Source organism: Amphiprion ocellaris, chromosome 5, assembly GCF_022539595.1.
Source record: "Amphiprion ocellaris isolate individual 3 ecotype Okinawa chromosome 5, ASM2253959v1, whole genome shotgun sequence".
NCBI classification, from domain to species: domain Eukaryota; kingdom Metazoa; phylum Chordata; class Actinopteri; family Pomacentridae; genus Amphiprion; species Amphiprion ocellaris.
Genome location: NC_072770.1, coordinates 29477618 through 29499087, shown reverse-complemented (window position 1 = coordinate 29499087; position 21470 = coordinate 29477618). Strand labels below are relative to the sequence as shown.

At 39.6% G+C, this 21470-nt stretch overlaps 1 protein-coding gene and 1 non-coding gene across 2 annotated transcripts; one reads left to right on the top strand and one right to left on the bottom strand.

The window, feature by feature from the left end:
* Positions 1-1004: 1004 nt before the first annotated feature.
* Positions 1005-1077, bottom strand: trnaa-agc (transfer RNA alanine (anticodon AGC)). Its single transcript has one exon. It is a non-coding gene; the product is annotated as a tRNA-Ala (tRNA).
* Positions 1078-2312: 1235 nt separating this feature from the next.
* Positions 2313-20947, top strand: camk1a (calcium/calmodulin-dependent protein kinase Ia). The gene is made up of 12 exons (XM_023280283.3): positions 2313-2668; positions 3994-4112; positions 12833-12964; positions 13935-14009; positions 14658-14796; positions 14907-15033; positions 15334-15409; positions 15493-15605; positions 15798-15876; positions 16484-16571; positions 16734-16902; positions 18553-20947. Exons 2-12 carry the CDS (start codon positions 4024-4026, stop codon positions 18654-18656), a joined length of 1191 nt encoding a protein of 396 aa, XP_023136051.1. The 5' UTR covers positions 2313-2668; positions 3994-4023; the 3' UTR covers positions 18657-20947.
* The last annotated feature ends 523 nt before the right edge of the window (positions 20948-21470 follow it).

The window sequence follows — 21470 nt, the reverse complement described above, 5'->3', positions numbered from 1 at the left end:
AGTACTAACATCTAGAAATAACAGTATTGCACATATCAGCGGTGTTGCATGGATATTTTGATGAATAGAAATAGTGAGAGAATGTTAATATTGTACTGATTATTACCTATATTGCACAAATTGTGCTTAAGTACAGGAATAACGATATAGCATATATTCTAGTATATGTAGAAAAATAGATATTGCACAGTGTTTTTGAAAGTAAGAAATATTTATACGTCACAGCATTGGTTTGCCATGCAGCATTTTCACAATATTTCCTTTCATCAGCCACTGTGATACAGTAGACAAGTTCAGAATCGTCGGAGTTTCTGCAGATTGAGTTGAACATAGAGTCTGGCACCAGCCTGGCTATATACAGGAAGAGATCGGCTTTACTGCAGATAAACATGAAGTGAAAAATAATTTCGACTGGAGGATGCGGGCATCGATCCCGCTACTTCTCGCATGCTAAGCGAGCGCTCTACCATTTGAGCTAATCCCCCATTTTCGGTATGTACGTTGTATTCTGTCAGTGCCGCGATAATAAAACACCAGCATATACATGTACAGTACAGCAACAGTGAGTGTAACCCTGTGGCAAATTATCTAAATATTATAACCAAACACAAATGCTTCAAAAATACCATATTAAAACACAGACCTAAACGTAGAAACTTAGAGAAACAAAAATGAATACACCTGCAATCACTGACACATAAGTTAGAAAACCTGTGATCACTGAAACAGAATTGAGTAAACTTGTGATTTCCAGTTAGCCTAACTGTATGAATAAGCTTTTAGCCTAACCTGTAGGCATCAGAACCTTCTCAGCTTTGGACCAATGGGCTGTATGTCTGTATTACAAGTAGCTGAAGTTTTTGACTGCACGACTTCCCAAAGATGGAAAAGGACGAAGTAAGTTTGGTATATTATATTTAATGTGCACTTGAAGATTGTACGTACGTACGGGTTGAAGGGGACTGATCTACTGTGTATTGACAAGTCGGTTTGAAAATTTATATTGGAGGATGCGGGCATCGATCCCGCTACCTCTCGCATGCTAAGCGAGCGCTCTACCATTTGAGCTAATCCCCCACATACGTTCTCATAGACCAATAGTGAACACCAGCATATATACGTACAGCGACAGTGTGCGTAACCCAGCGGCAAATGATCGAAATAGTCACACCTCTCAGTAAAAGCAGTAAAAGCAGTAAAAAAAGGGGGAAAAATTTGAAAAAAAAAAAAACCCAAACTTGCTGGAAATCTGGCTGCAAGGATGGCCAGAAAAGATGGTGAAATACTGAAATGTTCAAAATAATACTTTTGTTAAACAAAAATTCTGGTAATTATTTATAAAATACATATTTTCGGTGGATTAAAATACTATAAAACTGCAATTTTACAATGACAAATTGTGACTTTTTTATGTGGGCATATTTATGTATTTTTCTTTACAGTCAATATGTAAATGAATACTTTTTGCAGTGATTTTATCAGAATGTGTCATTTAACAGTGAAAACCTGTAAAATAAACCTTTTCAGTCTTTTATTTTTCAACATCCGTGAAAATAACTATATTTTTGCTGATTTTAATACGCTTTTAAAAATAGGGTCATTTTACAGTCAGACCTTGTAAAGGAACAAATTACCATTTGTAAACATACAGATTTTTGAGGTTAACATTATTTATAGTTTTGGCCTGTTTTTGTTAACAGTTAATGTGTGAATTCATATATTTCCCTGTGATTTCACTAGCTATTAATTATATTTAAGAAAACTAGGAAAATCTGCAAAATAACAGCAAATAGTTGGCAAAAGAAGAGGAACACCTTTCAATATACTAAAACAAAAATGGCACAGTAATCCTAATAAAAGCAAATGCATTTGAGTGGATTGTTCAACCTTTAAAGTCTATCAGAGATATGGTTTGGGCTTTTGTTCTGATATTTTCAGATCTTGGTGCTATTTGTCTGTCCACACCCTTTAACTTGACTGTTCAGGCCCCACCCTGCACCTCCTGTGGTCCCCTGACATCCAGGGCCCAGGTGGGCTTCAGGAAGCCTCCCTTCAGTGTGGTGACTATTTGGAGCAGTGAGAGAAAGAAAGCAGGGCGTTGCCTTAAGATTAGTGGAGGAAAGAGAGCTTTAATTCCCTATAAGTTTACATTCTATCGACGTTAAAAACACTAATCCTCTTTCATTCTGGGGCATGTTGTCAGTCTGAAAAGACTTTGAGAGGGTGCAGGCTGTTCGTGTCTCTGCAGGGCTGCTTTTTTTGATAAATTATTCACAGTGATTCCTGTTTTGGAAGAGAGGAGGGGGGGAAGCCTTAAAATCTTGTCTGCATAACCTGCACATTCTGCTGTGTGCCCTCTCCATATTGCAAGAAGCTCTTTCAGAAAAATAACAAGCAGATGTCCAAAAATTAAAAAAAAAAAAAAAAAAAAAAAAGAAGCTCCTTCACATGCAACAGACGGTGGCTGCTGGACTATCATAAGGTGAATCGCAGATCACGTTGTTCAGAGAACAGTGAGTGATTTTGTGCTGCACTACGTCCACAGACGTCTGGTTTTCTTGACGTCAGGAGAAAGTCTGAGCGGACCGAGCGCTGCGCACAAGAGCACAGCAACCACATCACTCCCAGAGGAAAGGAGAGCGCATCACAGCTACAGATCGCCATTTAGGTACGTTTCTATTTCACTCATACGATCTTTGACGCGCTCCATCAGCCGTGTAGTTGTCTTTATACTGTTAAACCAGGTGCCCTCGGTGCGCTTCCATGTCGCATGTCCGCAGCCTCCAACCGGGGACGATGCCCGCCTGCCTTCATTTGACTGCCGTACCCTTGAGCGCTGCAGTGTGGCTCGCACACCCACACCGCCTCTTCGCCTGCACTTGCACGAACACCACCACGGAAAGCATTTCACTCTTACACGCATGTTGCACCGGCAAAAGCTTTATTTTGTTTCGTTTCTTCATTTCCATTCAAACTCCCTGCTTGCTTGTCATTCACGCCCTGCAGCCTCAGTGCAGAGCAGTGGAAGACAGTTCCCACTTTGTAGTATTTGCAGATTTTTCTCCCTCTTTCTCTCTCCCTCATAGCAGCCTAATTGTTTGAAGCTTCAGTTGTTAAATATAGCACAGGTCCCCCAGCTGGTATCTGCCTCCAATGACCATGCGTTTGTTTTTGCGACGGTATATGGTCTCCTTTTTCTTGCTGCACTGTTTGCCCTACTTTAAAGCTGTTATTGGTTGCTATTTATTGTTGCAAGGAAAGAGGCCTGTAGTTTTTGTGCACTGTGGTATTTGGTGAGAGCTCAGAAGTCTTGTTAGTGTACAAGTTTATTTTGGTCTTGATCTGTTTCACGTTGATGCTTCTGCCTCTTTAACATCCTCTACATTGGACCCAGCTCTAAGCACTTTAGCTCTAATCTAATCTATTCTATAATACTAGAATAAATGTTGCAAAAAAAAAAAAAGTAAAAGGCGTGCAGTATGACAGAGGTTTCTTTTACTTTCATTTGTGGTCGTCGTGCACATGAATAGAAACACACTTGTTCTCTTGTCGTTCAGTGCAATGCAGCTTCTCAAAAATGCAAGCAAAAGCAAAAGTAGTTAATGAGGAAAATCAGAAACTGTAATGTATGAAATAAATGCAATGGCAGACTACTTTCTGAAGTTTAAATGCTGTTAATAAACATTGCAAGAGTGCATAGATTGTAACATAATACCTTTATTTCTGCATATTACATCTCCACTCTGTGTTGGAATGGTGATTGTAATAGAGGAAGAGGTTAAAAACTTGCTGTGCTACACCAAAGCTTTATGTCTTTAAGGGGTTTATATTGTCTGAAGACATTAAAAGTTGCTATTCAAATCAGTGAATTCATCATCAGTTAAATGTAGCATGATCCGTATAATTGAAGATTTATCTATTTGGTTGCACATGGGGTTGGTTGAAACTTAATTGTGCACACTTTGAATTTGTTCTGTCTCCCCCCTCCTGAAGCTGTAGTGTGGTGAATCCGATCAGCGTTGTATGATGCCTCTTGGAGAGGATGGAAATGGATGGAAAAAGAAGACATCGGACATCAAAGAACATTATGACTTCAAAGAAGTGCTGGGAACGTAAGTAGCACCGACAGTTTAGTTCTGTTGTCAGAGGAAGGCTGGATGACCAACTGGATGACCCTCTGAATAAATCACTTTCACTGTGTTTCATTGGGTTGATTGAGTTATGGGGACGTCTTTCAGAAAAGATGTAATGCTCTTGATTTAAAAAAAAAAAAAAAAATTGTTGCGTCATTTATCTCTTTTGCACTGGTTCTGCTGAAGGCTCAGCAGTGGGTGGCTGGAAACCTTTAATAAGGGAATCTGAAACAACTAGATACCAAAATAAACAGGCTTCTTTGTGCATCTTCTCGCAAAATTTAGCGCTTCTTAACTTCAACACAGCCAACTTCAAATAAATTAACAGCCTCATATTGTGCAAACATCCCCACCAGCCTCCTCAATATATGTGTGCATTTCTGTAATTTACTGTTAAAGATTTTCACATATTTTCATCTACTACAGTAGGTTTTGATAAAATTACTTCAAAGACAACAGACACACAACTACTGTCAAGTTTCTAGAGCTTGAGACCACGTAGTGAAACTGACATCTGTAGTCTGCAGTGTGTGCTGGAATTTAAGGCTGCTGGCAGATAACAAAGTACTTACACAACTTACAGAGCTGAAGAAACAGAGACCCTTTTCATCCATCTATCCGTGCTGTCAGGGCTGCAGAATTTGACTCACACTTGTCATGTTCTTGCCCACTGTTGGATGCTGACTCAACTGTTTGCACTACTCACAGCACTCCCATCAAATCAACTTTTCAGTAAAGTTTAACTTCAATTATATGATTAAAGTAGTCAAAATTAGTGTCAGTCAATTGCATATATGAAAATAAAAGCATTATATGAAGCTAGTTTTGGATTTGATGACTTTCTTACAGCTCTATTTACTGCTGACCAGAGCTAAGAAAGGGCAATGCTTCTGGAAATGTGGCAGTAAGTAAATTAATTCCTGTTTTCTAGGACAATCCAATGTTTGTGAAGATGTTACACTTTTAAAAACTCAAATGAATTATTGTGATCAAAACAAAATGGCAAAAACATCCAAAGGCCGATTCCTATAAGCCGTTTCCTCTCTCTTTCTATTTCATTTATCTCTTGTAAAGCACCAAACGCTGATCTAAACCAGCCTTTGTGGATCTAGCTTGTTTGTTGTGATGCTTACAATGCTCCTGATGCATGCTTCTCTTGTGTATGAAAGTTTTAAGATGACACATTTCATGTTTCCTAAAACTATATAACTAAATTCAGTACTTTGTTTTATCACCCACCAGTTCTATATATATTTATCACAGCATGACATCCTGAATATGACCTCTCTCTCTTCATCCTCTCCACACGTGCCTGTGGGAATCAGCTACGCCTTTATTTGATCATGTGATGAATCACACAGCAGATATACAGTAAAAGACAGCTGTGTGAGCTCCCAACTTGGGTAAATAAGAGAAAAGTTTGGCTGCAAATACTGGCTGCAATTTGCCTGAAAAACTGTCAGAACTCGAGTTCAATCCACCCATGTAAAATCTGTTGGAGCATTATATTTCCTGCTGCCCTAACATTCACCCTGATTACATGTTGTTATCGCTACAGAGTCAGGAATGGGAAATACATTTTCAGTCTTGATTTGGTAAGTCTTCATTTTGCAATAAACTGCTAAATGAATCTCCAACCAGCAGGGTAAAGGTTGTCTGGCAGCCACTAATGATGAGGGCTGGACTCATGCAGACCTGTGACTGCACTCTCCAGGGGGACAGGATTGAGCCCAGATGGTCAGGGGGCACCTCTCCACCCCCAAATCGAGTACAAGTGACCTAGCACTCGTCCACCTGTGATAACACGAGTGTGCCATATGTAGTGTGGTTGTTTTCTTTCTTCCTGGAATCACACCTGCTTCCCCAGAGAGCCAGCACAGAATCAGATATTAATGACTGCACAACTCTGGTCCATGTCCAAAAAAGTGAAATAGCAGTGGGCAGATAGATGAGACTGTCTGGTTATCTCCAATCCTGCAAGAGGACAGCAAATAGAGCTGTGCAGTGCTGTATGCAATGCACTCTGACTGGCAAACTGTGCATTTGAGAGCTCATGACAGCTGCTGAATGTTGATAACTCCTGCTGTGATTCCACTAAGACTTTATGGGAACTTAAAACAGCGATTGTAATTTAAAGTATGATATTAAAAGTTATATAACAAGGACTCGGTGAGTGACTTGCCAGAATAGTATGTTCCCTTATTTCATGAAAAAAAAAAGAGTAGACAAATCTGTAGTAATATTCTTTCCCTCCTGTCACTATAGCTGGACCTGGCAGAGGGCAGAATTAATGTGTTGACGGAAAGCTCCTTATGCTCGGAGAAAAGATTACAGAGGAGCTTTATCCAGGACTTCAGTGTGTGAAGTTAATTGATTTATGTTGAAATATTATATTCAGATCCGGCTAATCCTCACAGTTCTACCTCTGTTTGGAGTCCACTTGAGGACACACTGTCCTCATGGTAGGGTTAGCAGATGAAAAAAGCCCCCCCACTCTGCTTTTGTTATGTCTGTCTTGCTTTGGAGACAGTTTTCCACTTTTATTTGTGATTCTCATTAACATTTTTCTCCTTTAACAATGTGATTTATCTGGGATGAAAGCAACGAAACTAAGTATACAGCTTTGATATCACTTTACAGAAAGCAGTGATGGTATTACAGATTGGAAATGTGAACATAATGGCTGAAAGGAAAGACAAAAAGCGAATAGTTGTGTTTCATTGTGGACATTGTGCTTTTGAAAATATGCCACTTTTATTTTCAGTCAGATTAAAAGGTAGATAACGAAGTAGAACTCGATCAAAGCTGGATTTTTGGTGCTGATGCTCATACAGAATTTTAGGGAGTGAAAAAACAGTCAGATATGGATTTATTAACTTTCTGTGAAGACACCACTATACTACGCACCATTGTGTATTCCGCTGTGATATGTACTCTGCTACATGTGCTGCAGACAGTGCTGAGAGTACTGTGACACACTGGTCAGACTCAATCTATCTGTTGACACAATTTCTAAAGTACCTTAAGCATCTTTCTGCATTATGTTCTGTAAAACACATTGCATACATATACACGACATGTATGCAACATATATGCAAATACGTTGTATTCCAGATAGGCTATTAGCGGCCAACTGATGTCAATCGATCTGTAGTCCAGAAGCAGCAAAGTCCAGCTGATAATTAACCTAGTTTATCTCTTTTTGAATCCATACAAAAACTGAAGTGTCACCAGATGATTAAAGCAATAATTTTTTTTGTCTCTAGGAGGTACAAAGCAATGAATTGTGTTTAAACAAAGCTCAGGAGTAAGAACATTGTGTTTTCTTTATTTGCCTGGCTGTAGCTATACTGTACCATACTTAGACATCTCATATGAGTTTTCTCACTAAACTATACCTGTCACCTCTAAAAAAATGTTCAAGTCAAAATTTGTTGATGCTTGAGCAGCATTGCGACTCCCTTCACAATGAAAAAGGTGAAATGATATTTACCAAAATGTCCTGAATGCTCTGCTTTTAATGTACTTTCATTCTGTGTTTGTTACATTTGCATTCAGGAGCTTAGTGGACAGACCTTTGCTGGATTATATTTTGAGGTCATGGTCACGTTGCGCAAAGATCAAGTGACTAATGTGGAGTCTCCAGAGTTGTTGTGGAGTCATATCTCTGTTGTTTTAGCCCCAAACAAAGGTGTAACACAGAGTCTGGCTTACTCAGGTTTTGTGTTTCGAGGCCGTAGTCGCCCAGAGTGTATTTTTAAAGGCTGACGATGGGAGCAGAGAGTGTAGCATCTCAGCCATTGCTGCAGTTCTTCTGGGCTGTCATCAGCATAATTACTAAGTGTGTTGGCTTCTCTAACATCTCCATCTTTCATGGACACTGACATCTTGGATGTCTTCCTTTTACAGTTTGATTAAATGTCCAATGAAATTACTTGGTTTAATGTGTTCATGTATGAATTAGGATGTTGCTGCTTGACTTCACGTTATGAGGAATAATCTTGTGCATGACCGTTCCTTCATTTTATGAGTCCTGCAGACAGAGATATCCTCATGAGCTGGCAGCTTGAAAGAAAATAAGAGCATGGAGCTCAGTTAACGAATACGTTTTAGACCACAATACAGCAGTAAAAAGTGTTGTAATCTTCCATGGCAGAATACTTTGAAAGTTTATTCCTGATGCTCGGTTCTTCTGTTGGATCTGTCTATCATGAATACATGATACAGCGTGGGTTGTGGAAGAATAAAGCAATGAGTGTACGATCAGCCAACCCAAAACAATGAGCCTAAAACAGCCCAACCAATAGTATTTGACCCAATGTTACAATGTTGTTTTATTGAGATTCAATTTAATTTAAAGAAGAATATTTGCCATGCATGATAGATGGGGAAATATTGGACTCTAAATGAGATGACAGCTAGAAAATGAACCTTAACTTGACAAAGATACAAAGGTGTAAAATATGGGATCAGTCAGTTTTAAGAGCTCTTCAGTGCAGTCCAGGTAGATAATGATTTGCAGCATAAACATCATGTCTATTATGCAGCACTGAACACTGTTAGAAAGCCCTCATGCTGGTTGGCTTGTTTGTAGTGGAGCAGAGGAGTTAAGAGGTTTGACCTACACATGACTTTACCAGAGTAGATGGAGGACATACAGTTATACATTTGTTAGTGAATCGTCCAGTCCCAAGCCTCTCTGATGTGAATGTATGAAGCTATTTTTGCATCACAGAAATAGATCTGGAGATTGTTTTGAATGGGATTACACTGTTTGTCCACACAGATCCACTGTCTCTCTTTCTGAAACATACACACTTACGCACACGCAAAATGGATTAGGCTAAAATAGGAATGTTTTTTTTTGGACTTGGAGGCATGTTGTGCTTGCAGGGAGTGCTTGTATCAGGTGAGATCGATAGACTGATGGATGCTTGTGGCACTTTGCAACAGGTCCAAGGAGGCGCTTCATGAAGACATCTGTTATGTTTTAATGATGGAAGCTACAGCAGCCAAGAAGAATGTAGGAAACCGACTTAATAGTTAATTTACAAATATCTGTATCAACACCTCTTAATGTAGTTAACTAGGAACACATCACGCTCAAAATCATAATCAGAAATTGTCAAAAGAAGCCTTGAGGGCAAATAGCAATAGCACACTGATCATTGTGAAAACAGCGTGAGACACTGTTAGCGATATGAGAATGTGTGAATCAATATTTGTCCATATAGACAGCTGGGATTACAGTGCATGTCTTCACCAAGTTGCGTGTGTGTGCGTGTGTGTGTCTGTCAGAGAGACCCATGCTGTCATGCATGTGTTCATGCTGTGCTACTGGCTTTGGGGCAAGCATCATCACTCTGGTACAGATGCATGATTGTCAAGGAAAAAGCAAATCTATCTATCTATCTATCTATCTATCTATCTATCTATCTATCTATCTATCTATCTATCTATCTATCTATCTATCTATCTGTCTATCTGTCTATCTGTCTATCTGTCTATCTATCTGTCTGTCTGTCTGTCTGTCTATCTATCTATCTGTCTATCTGTCTATCTATCTGTCTGTCTGTCTGTCTGTCTGTCTATCTATCTATCTGTCTATCTGTCTGTCTATCTGTCTGTCTGTCTGTCTGTCTGTCTGTCTGTCTGTCTATCTGCCTATCTGTCTATCTTCTCAAAGTTTTGTCTCTTTGCAAAAATGTCCAAATGTCCAAAGATCAAAAATGTGCTGTGACAGTCTTATTCATATACAGAGAAACAGCCGAGCTGACAGATGCATCAGCTATGAGTCTTGAGACCAGTGACTCATGTGAAACTTATTTATTAACATTTCCTAACAGCAAGTCAACGTGTGTGCCAGGATTATTTAATTGGCATTAAACAGATTTATGTGGTCTGGTTGCTGGTAGAACAGAGAGGATGTGTTTTCAATCGAAAAAGGCTTGACAGCAGAAAACACCTTTCTTTTTCCTGTATTTTACTGTTGTCCAGTGGTCAGATGTCCACATTAGCTCTTCATAAAATCTCATTAGTTCAGAGCAACAGCTACAGAGCCTTCCTCTCTGTGTTCCTCTCCAAAACCCGTTGAGAGCCCACCCCTACTATGTCTCCAAGGAGAAATGAGCAACTGGATGGTTAATTACAGTGTGTCTCATGGCAACAGTAGCAAAGTGTGTGTGTGTGTGTGTGTGTGTGTGTGTGTGTGTGTGTGTGTGTGTGTGTGTGTGTGTGTGTGAGTACATACATCCATGAACGTCCTTTTCTGGCTCTCTCATTTGCTCTCACTCACTCTGTCACTCACAGATATTTAGTGCAATGATCAGTTCAGCTCATGCAGCCACATATTCACACTTATAGCTAAAATTATGTTAATGTTTAGGCATATTTGTTTCTTCTATAAAGAAAGGCGTCAGTCAAAATCTAATACTTACTGTAGTATAAGCAGGCCACACATCTAAGTGACATCTTTTACTCTAATGATTGAGGAAAACATTTGGATTGAACTGTCATTCTGGTGTCAAAGGTTTAACTCAAGCGGTTGTGATAAAGATAAAATTACAAAAAATACAGATGTGGTAGCTAACGCTGTCATTTTGTTTTCCCCATTGCTATTATATGTCTATTGTGATTTAACTCTCTATGCTGGAGGCAGTAGTGTGAGCTAAATGCTAACATCAGCATGTGAACATGCTCATAAGCAACATGCAGTTATATAATATATGCCATGTTCACCATGTTGCAGTGCTGACATTTGCTATCATTTTTCTCTAAAAACAAAGCGGAGGCTGATTTTCTGGTTTATTTTTTGGTTGTTTCAACTTGATTGTGGCACTTGACAGTAATACATTTTTGCACCAACATCTGTTGCGATTTATCCAACAACTGTCACAACATTTTAAGAAAAAACAAAAAAAGGTCCACATTTTGGTCACACTAGTTCATGTTGGAGGATAACAAAATAGGCCTCATCTTCTGGAAAATAAAAATGTTGGTACAAAATTTAATTAGCAATAGTTGCTGAGATATTTAGGTCTGAACAAAAGTGTTGGAATGACTAGAAGATGAGTCAACAGACTGGTAGTGCTGGTAGTGATTGCTAGTTTAGCTTTAAAATGATATTCTTCTGTTATCACAGGTGAATCTGATTATTTTGTTGTTTTAAATTTTTTTGTTTTTTTTAAAGCTTCTATGTAAAGCCTTCTCCTAAAATAAGAACATTTCCGGCAGATATGTTGTTAACAGTGATGAGATATTGCTCATATTTCCACAATAAAATCACATATCAAGGGTGCTTCCCATCTGTCTCTGTCTCATCCCATTGACACCCAATAGGACTAAACAGTTTTAACTGACAGATATGTGAGGTTTAGCACTTCAGTCCCTCCCATTAAACTCTGGCTATAAAAGCTGCAGACTTAAACACATTAAAATGCTTTTATGAATCGATGAGAATTGGAGCTTTATGTAATTTCGCTCTTGAGATTATTTTAGGGAGGTTTTAAAAATGAAACTGGAGATGTGTGAGATTTGTCTCTTCTCTTGTGCATCAGCTTCACTATGCAAACGTTTCTACTGCACTGGTTCGTTGAGCACAAGATGGCCACGGTACAAAGCCATCTCAAGGATTACCACAGATTCACACTGAGCATTTATTATGGAAAGATGATGAGGAGGGGGGGAAAAAAACACATTGAGAGGAGGTGTACTGAGAGACAGGCAGGACGCACAATAACTCCTCAGCTCTGTAGTCAACTGGAAATAAACATTAAAAGCAGAATAAATCCAAAGTGAGACATGTTTGCCTCCTTATCACATGGTTGCCATTAGTAACCGCATTTTCAAGTCTGTATCCTTATATCTGAGGTTGCAAAGTGAAGTAAAGTTATCCCCATTAAGATACTCACACTCGGAGTGCTGGAGCTCCGGGTGATATTTTCTCAAACTTGAACGTCAGTTGTGTTCTGAGTGACAGTGCTGTTTCACACACATGGAAAGGATCCTGTGGTTGCTAACAATGTTCGTGCATTCAGGCCTCCTCCTGAGCTCCCTCCCACGCGCCTGTGGGGAGACTGTGTAAATACACACTATTCTCCCTCTCATCATCACCAGACCATAATCTATAATGCAGTCTAGTCTCCCTCGGATACAGCTACACTACATTTACTCTATCTATTATTGAATGGATTAAAAATAGTTTTTTTTTTTTTTAAAGCAGCTTCCATTCCTATAAATGTCTCTATGTGGCTGTTGCTTCACCTCCCGAGTGTTTTCTGAGCCCTCCAAAAACCTCTCGGTAATGTCACCATTTTGAATTATTCATCTAAACACCACTCACGCACACACGCATGCACCTACGCCACACAAAACACAAACCCTGATGGCTGGATGCAGAACATTAGAGGATGCGGGGTCGCAGAGAAGCAGCTTTTAGAAGATGATGAAAATATCACGAGTGGACTGGACCTAATTAGTGTGGAAGTCAACCAGGAGCATACCTTTGCACTGAAATGATATTCATACAAAAATATTAACAGGAAAAGCTCTAAAATACACTAAATTTACTCTTCTTTGTTGCCCTTTCATTCCATTGTGGCCTATAGATTAAGAGGAATGACTCCTAATTTTGGTTTCCACTCCATTTAACACCACACTCCCACATATGTTTCATTTATTGTCTAACATGTTTGTTTTAGGGGCGCGTTCTCCGAGGTGGTTCTAGCAGAGGAGAAGAGGACTCAGAGGCTGGTAGCCATCAAGTGCATCCCCAAGAAAGCTTTGGAAGGCAAAGAGAACAACATTGAAAATGAGATCGCAGTACTACACAGGTGAGGTCCCTGAAGTTCACTCGCTGCTCGATGCTGCTATCTTCACGCCCAGCAGGAGGACTCGCTGACTCTTCCAACAATGCATGCACAGATGCAGAATATATATGCAAGGGGTCAAGTGAATGGGCGACTAAATGCATGGTGTCAGTAGAAACAGTAGGATTGTGCACCGGAAATGTCAGGAGTAAAGAAGATAGGCCTATTTTTAGTGTCCCTGTTGCCAGGGCAACAGCACACAGAGGCGGAGATGGTGTGGAGTTCCCCGCAGCAGTGTACTGAAGAAAGAGAAAGAGACATAGAGGGTGGAGAAGTGGAGAGAGGGGGGGAGGTAGGGTTTGATATAAGGGGAATGATGCGGGAGAATGAGAGGAGAAAGAGTTTGGCTAAATATTTAAAGTCACAATTAAATAAGAGAGCCACGAGAGGAATCAAGGAAGTTTAAAGAAAAAAAATAATGAGAGAGAAGAGAGAGGGATTCTCTCATTCTGCTGAAAGTCTCATTAGCTCTCCTCAGCTGCTGTTGTGTTAGTGATGGTTCATATGCTCTCAACTTGACTCGTGAGCCAAGAGAGATGCTCAACCGTCTGTCGGCTGGTTCATAACAATAAACCATCCAAATAAAGAAATTTGGGTGAGCGAGACTAACATTTGTTTCAGTCATATTGTTAAATCCTGCAAGCTGTTCTTTGATAGCTTTCCCAGCTGCAGACACATGTTACTCACAACAGGAGGGAGTCCATCTAAAGCAGAGCTGGGAGGTTTTGTCATTATGTATTTTTTATGTTAAAACATAGGTTTAATCTTAGTTTACTGCTGTGCTCTCCATAGTAAAGACAGAACAGAACTTCTCTAAATGTGAATTACGCAGCAAGAATGCCATCTGGTGACCAATTAACAGTAAGCATTGGAGAAGTGTTCATTTCAAAATGCAGTAGATTTATAATAATTTCTGTTCATTTATCGTCTGCAGAATCAAACATCCCAACATTGTGTCGCTGGAGGACATCTTTGAAAGTACATCCCACCTATATCTTGTCATGCAACTGTGAGTTTTCCCTCTTTTGTTACACAAGAGCCAATTATATAATAGAAAGTGTGCAATTCTCACACACTGTACTGTGAAATAACACTGAAATATTTTATTTGATTCTGTTAATTGACATATATTTTGTTTCCAGCTTCTCAAATGTAGCTATTTGCTGCTTTTCCCTGCATGTATGGATATAAAAGTTTATGTGGTTTTGCTATTTTGAAGGTTTGGGATGTTGATCTGACATAACAAGATATAAGCTTGCAAGGGACCTGGCAACTTGTGATGGTCAATTAATTTACACTTTTCCCTTATTTTCCTTCAAGCAGCTTCATATCAAGACTCCATGACAAACTCCACTAAATGATTAACGAGTCTTGCATGATTTTGCACAATTTACTAAAAGTCAGCATACAATTGGTAGCTTCTTAATCGAGATAATAAAAATTGGTTTCCACAGATATTGCTGCAGGTTTGTGAAGGCTGGTCCCCCAGAAGGCATTTCACTAACCTAATAATTAACTGATTAATCCAAAGAATTGTTGCTAGATTTTTCAATTAAAACATCTTTTGTTGCAGCCCAAATTCGACACAAATGGCCACGAGTATTGATAGTAAAGGTAGAGGAATATTCAGCTGTTGTTCATGATTTTTACCCTGCAGGGTATCTGGAGGTGAGCTGTTTGACAGAATTGTGGAGAAAGGTTTCTACACAGAGCGAGACGCCAGCCAGCTCATCCACCAGATCTTGGATGCAGTCAAATATCTCCACGACATGGGCATCGTCCACAGAGATTTGAAGGTATCTGAATCCGGAGAAGGCAGGAACATAACAGCTCTATTTGGCTTGCAGTGGGCCATTTTTTTCCATTTTCAAACCCTCCTCTTTGATCCTCCTCCTTGTCTTTGCAGCCAGAGAATTTGCTGTATTACAGCATGGATGAAGACTCCAAGATTATGATCAGTGACTTTGGCCTGTCAAAGATCGAGGGAGCGGGCAGCGTCATGTCCACAGCCTGCGGTACTCCAGGATATGTGGGTGAGGCATTTATTTCCCTGGTCAGCCCGATTCTCCTCACCTTCCCCCTTCTCTTTCATGTGAGCTCAGCACTTACTGTTTCAGCTGATATCCCCTCTTTATTCACCGCGTTGTGAGAGGCTCTTTCATCCACTACTGAGTCAATTGCAAGTGTTTCACAAGAGCTCTCTACCTGTTTAACGTGACCTGTCATATCACATGGTATTACGAAAAGGTCAAGATTACTTGAATTTGCCCTCACTGCTTTTGTGTGTCGTGATTTTTTCCCACTTCATGAACGTGTGCTGGGTGCTTTCACAGCTCCTGAGGTACTTGCTCAGAAGCCGTACAGTAAAGCAGTGGATTGTTGGTCCATAGGAGTTATTTCTTATATTCTGTAAGTCCGATCTCATTCACTTCTGAAAGAATGATGGGTGATCATTTTCAAGCATTAAATGTGTTCCAATCTCGCTCCTTCAGGTTATGTGGATATCCTCCGTTTTACGATGAAAATGACGCCAAGTTATTTGAGCAGATTCTGAAAGCAGAATATGAATTTGACTCTCCATACTGGGATGACATCTCAGATTCAGGTACTGCTAAAATATCTATACATGCAAAAATAATAGATAGATAGATATATAGATATATAGATATATAGATATATAGATATATAGATAGATAGATAGATAGATAGATAGATAGATAGATAGATAGATAGATAGATAGAAAGAATAGCACATGAAAGTGGATTGTTATAACATGAACTTACATTATGTTGGCAGCCAAAGACTTCATTTGTCACCTGATGGAAAAAGATCCTTTGAAGAGATACACATGTGAGCTAGCCCTCCAGCATCCATGGTAGGAAATACTCAGTCTGTGTATCTGTCATGTGTATTCATTCATTTCAATAGTAATAATAGCGACGAAGCTTTTGAAGATTTCCAAATATTCACTGGTTCTGTTTGTCAGATGTGAGGTTTTGTTGAAGCATGGTTTGCTCAACAGTGCTAAATAATATCAAGATGCCAACTTGGGATTTGGATTATGAAAGTAAACTGACCATTTTCTTGACTCTTTTTTTTTTGCAATTTATAGACCAAACAATCAATTAAATGTGTAGCTGCTACTTGGGCTGCAAAGTGTTTTAATTATTAATTAATGAGCCCAAAGAAACATCCATTGCTTGTTTCAGCTGACCAGCAGTGCAAAACTTAAAGATTTATCAAAGATAACATATGTGACAAACACATTTGAGAAACTTGGACTAATGTTTGGCTTTTTTCTCAGCAAATGACAGAAACAATTTGGTGATAATTAAAACACTTGCAGATTAATGTTCTGCAGGCTGACTAATTCATTCATGAACTAATGTTTGGCTAATAATGGAGCCAATCAATTACAAAACAGAAGCCCCAGATACGTGCCTCAAATGCCTGTGAATGTTCTTGTCCTTGGTGACTTGCAGGATATGTGGCGACACAGCTCTGGACAAGAATATCCATGAATCTGTCAGCGCACAAATCAAGAAGAACTTTGCCAAAAGTAAATGGAAGGTCAGTGCCTTGGCTGAATCACAGAGCAACCTGCTGAAAAAGCAGAATGAGGATTGGCAGGAGTTGGAGCACATTTTGTATGCCTTCACTGTATTTTCTCTCTCACTAGCTGTCAAACAAAGAAGGTTCTTACTGTTTTTTTTCTTGCTTCCCTCCATACAGCAAGCATTTAATGCCACAGCGGTGGTGCGCCACATGAGGAAGCTGCAGCTGGGCACCAGTCTCGAGGGACCCAGTCAGATTACTCCCACCAGTCCCTGCCATGGACATCTGCTCCCAGAGGAAGAGGAGGAGGAGGACGACGATTTGGGGAATGGAGAGGAGGAGAGCTGTAAGTTTAGCTGTGAATAGCAAATACAATGTGAAACATGACATGACTTATTTACATGGGATTCAAATTTTAATGATGGAAGGTAGTATGAGACATCAAAGGCGTATGGATGTGTGAAAGGAGATTAACTTAAAGTCAAAGTTACTGTATTTGACATTTTTCTGCAGCCATGTTGTAATTATAACTGGGAACACTGAATTTATCTAAAAGCTCTGATACATCTGACTTGTGTGCTAAAAAAACATAACAAATGTATTACTATATAAATAAATATATAAATCCACTCAAATTTAATTAACATAGTGCTGCAGTGTAAATATACAGCATTTTATCCCTCTTTCAGTCAAGCCTTTAGTCACACAACCACCCTGAGCTATCCAGAGAGGTGAACCCTCATAATTTGCAAATCTGGAAGTCTTTCACATCTATATACCTATCCTATATAATGGAAGATGTTTTATCCCCAGCCCTGTTGCAGAGCACTATGCTAAATAAGGAGGAAAACACCATTATAAAGGAAACAGACTTTGACCTGCTAGAATATATGAACACCACAAATCATTTTTGCTCAGTTTTACTGAGGGGTTTGCATCAGAGCTTTGTCCTAAGCTAAGCAGCTGCAGAACTGCTCCAATGCGCTCTAGTATGTATGTCAGGAAGCGTGACGTTCAGTGCTGATTCAGACAGTTTTCACTCCAGTATTATGTTCAGTCTCTTCAAGTTGATCTGCTTATTTCACTACTAAACTAGCCCATACATGAACTGTAAATAAAGTCAATCGCTCGGCAGCCTATAATTTAGTGAAAAGTCAAAACATCGTGATTTTTTTTCTCTCCTGCATCTTTCACAGTCTTTCAATGTGCTTTTAACAAGAAAGTAACACACTGTGAACCACAGCCGAGCTGACAGCAGTGTTCTCAGTCGCTAGTGAGATTAACTCCACCGTTTAAAGGTACCACAGTTCAGCAGCGTCAGTTCACATTGAAAATTTGTTGATGAAGATTAATTTGTACATGTCAGGAAACTTCTCGACCTGCGAGGATGGGAATCATTGAGGGGGAGGATCTGCCTCAGGCAGTGTGTCGCCAGAGCTTAGTTTAAGCTACAGACAGCACTTAGAGAAAGGAGGGAGTTATTTGTGATTGTGTGTCAGGCTAATTTACATCCATCCAGCCATTAGTTATATTTGCTTCACTCTGTAGAGGATGAGGCAAGACACAGGGCACAATTGGACAAGTCATTTCACAGAGCCAACACAAACAGAGACATCCACACATGCTCACACAGTTTAGAGTCCCCAATAAAACTACTATGCATGTCTTTGGACTTTGGAAAACCCAGAAAAAACCCACAATGATGCAGGGAGAACATGGAAACCCTACATAGAAAAAACCCACTGACCATCAGGTTAGAACCCAGTTTGATCCACGATATGGTTACTCTATAAAGGAATGGATAGATTCTCTTTGTGTTTTTTTGTTTACAATGAGAGAAACATTTAAAATCATATCTCTGAAACTGTAAAGTTTGCAGTGCTTGCCCTGGCCCATGTGGTTTTGCTGCCACCATTATAGGAGCACGACACCAGCTGAAAGATACATGAATTCACCTTTAACTTCTTTTCATTCGCTGCTCTGCTCCAACATCCAGTGTCACACTATGAGGACGGTCGTCGCGGGAGCAACGAGGGCAGCACGGATCGGGACAGCCTGAGAAGCTGCACCTACTGCTGCAGGCCAGCCAGTCGCATCTGAGCACAACCTCCTGTTGTCATGGTGACATTGTATCCCTGGAGCGCCCAGAGCCTGTCCGCCCAGTCTGGCCAGGAATGCAGAGTAGATATCAGGCAGTGTCCGCCAGTACATCCACAGCCAGCAGGTCACTGTTACAGTGTGGGCGAAACACACTGTAAGTCTTTGTCCAGAAAAAAAAGAAAAAAAAACGCATCATGAATAAAAGATACACACATTGTTGCAGAATGGTATGCAAGGTCACCTCACATAGATGGAAAGTCTTTCTTTTAAAGGGTCTAACTGTATGATTATCCTTCACAGTGGAACATGCAGTTGGTTTTTGTGCAGCGATATGAGTGTGGCCATTTGGCAGGGTGTGCATTACAAGAAGTGGTTCAGGAAGGGTCTAAGCTCCTGGAGCTTAAATCAGAGGTGAGGCAGTGGCCTGATGGCAGTCTCCTCCATCCTTTTTGTTCTCACATTATCTGTCACATCTACCTCTGATCACAATTTCTGCGTGCCCACATCTATCTGGCCAACTCACTTTACATGAGTGGCAGCTTTCTCCAAAAAATCTGGCCAGACAGGGCAAAAAGAAAAGGGAAATAACTTGTTCTGAAAGCTACTCCTGCATGTCTTTATGCTCTTTACACATCCATGTGACTCATTCCAGTCACCGATCAAATAGCTGTTTAGCTGAATCTCGTTAATCTCAAGGTGTGTCTGTCTTCACCGCCAGCTCCACCTGCGCAGTTATTTCTGTTTGATCACCTTTTATCCCTATATTGTCATCAGTAAGTGTTTCTGTGTTTTTCTAAGTATTTCCTCCTTTTGTTCAAGCCTTTTTTGAAAAGGAGCTACTTGAAAGGTGATTGTGGGGGTTATGGACTCTATATTCTGGCTCAGACTGGGTTTGTGAAGGGTGGTTCTGACCTGAAGTGTCTGCATGCTTCTGTTGGGGAAAATGTTGAAATGTATGAATATCAAAAGGAGACTCTTTTGTTTGTTTTTATGGCTGTTCTGTTATCAGAGGCTCAAACTGAGATCCCCAAAAGTCTGTAGAATCGCAGGATTCTCACCTCCCGTCAGCGGGCTCCCATCATGTTCGGAGAGCTGCTTTGAAGGTGCAGTTTTTATTGGGAATCCGCTGCAAGTGGGAAGAAAACAATCATATCCATGTCGCGCTCATCCTTCCTGTTCTGTTTCTGACAAGTGTCTAAACAGCTGCCAGCTGTCAGTCTCTGAGTCAGAGGGATCTCAGTCTGGGCGCTCCGCCTGCTCTGTGCTGTGCACCTCTAGTGGAAGAAGTTTTGGTCTACTGTTTGCATGACCTGGTTAAATATGTTTACATGAATGATGATCAATTAGTATAAACACATGATTATTATTACTCTGTTGTATTGAAAAATGATGTAATACCTGTAATTTTGAGCTATATAATGTGAAGTGAGTAACACCAGAAGTAATGTTGTGGACAAAATACAACACAGCACAGTGGACTTATCATTTGCATTGACTATGATGGTCAAGTCTCTACCTGAGTGACATTTCTCCTGTACTACGTTTTAAGATGTTTTTTCCTCATTGTTTTTTTTTTTTTGCTGTTGTAGAATCTCATTCACGCATAGCTGATACCCAGACACAAGTAGAGAGAAAAAAAACAAACACATATCAGCCACAGTGCAAAACATGAAAAAAAAAAAAAAAAGTGATGGTGCTGGAAACATCACCTGTCTGCCAGCGTGCAACTCTACATCTGTCCTCCTGAGTAAAAAGCCATACAGGGAAATGGGAAAGTTTTATTGTAGATTCAGACAGGTCTTCATCTTTTAAACGTATGACTCAGATGAATGACGGCCGTGATTCTCAAAGTGATTTAATATAGTGACAAAACATTTTTCCTCTGACGACTAGCTAAAATTACCCTGATACTAATCATGATGTGCCATTATTGAATCAAAGTATGTCACAACGTATTGAGTTTTGTGAATTAGCTTTAAACATCTACCAGTCCATCTACAGATTCACCTTAGTTAAATATAAATATATTTAGTTGCATATGAACCTAGTTTCCCTCAATTTAACACCGATACAAACAAGTCCATAGAACAGTAAATGAAGGCAATCACTCTGGATTTACATGACTGTAATTGTGGAAAATATGCAAACTGTGTTTGAAGGGCTTCATGTTAACTGTAAGATAGCCAATGTTGATGACTTTGACAGCCTGGCTATTATATGTTTGGTAATGACCTTCTGTTCAACCTTTCCTGGGATTTGTTTCCACTTGGCTGTGTTTTTTCTTTTTTTTTTTTTTTTAAAGCTTATATTACCCATTACAAACACATCTAAATGCATAAAGAAACACATGTATATTATATATATATATATAAATATATATTGTATATCCTTTTTTGTAAAAGCAGTTTTGAGCTACAAATGTATGGATGCAATGCATCATGGGTTATTGAACAAGATCTAAGAAAATACGATTTGTACCCACAGAGATACAATTGCAGGAAACAAAATAAAACTTCCTTGTCTATGCATTGTGTGTGCTGTCATTTTACAATACAACTTTATTTTTAAATGTAAAGAAAACACTGGTTTGCAGGCGAATCTGATTCACTTATATAAAATGCACTGATTACAAAATACCGGAAAAAATGCAATGTGTACATCTGATTTTTGAATGTGTGCTTTACTTAAATGTTTTGCCTATTTTCCACTTTACTGATTCTTCTGTTTGTTTTATTGTCATGCTAAGCGAACAACACACAAAACCAATTATTCTAAAGACACAATGAACACATGTTCAATGTAGTGCAACCTGGA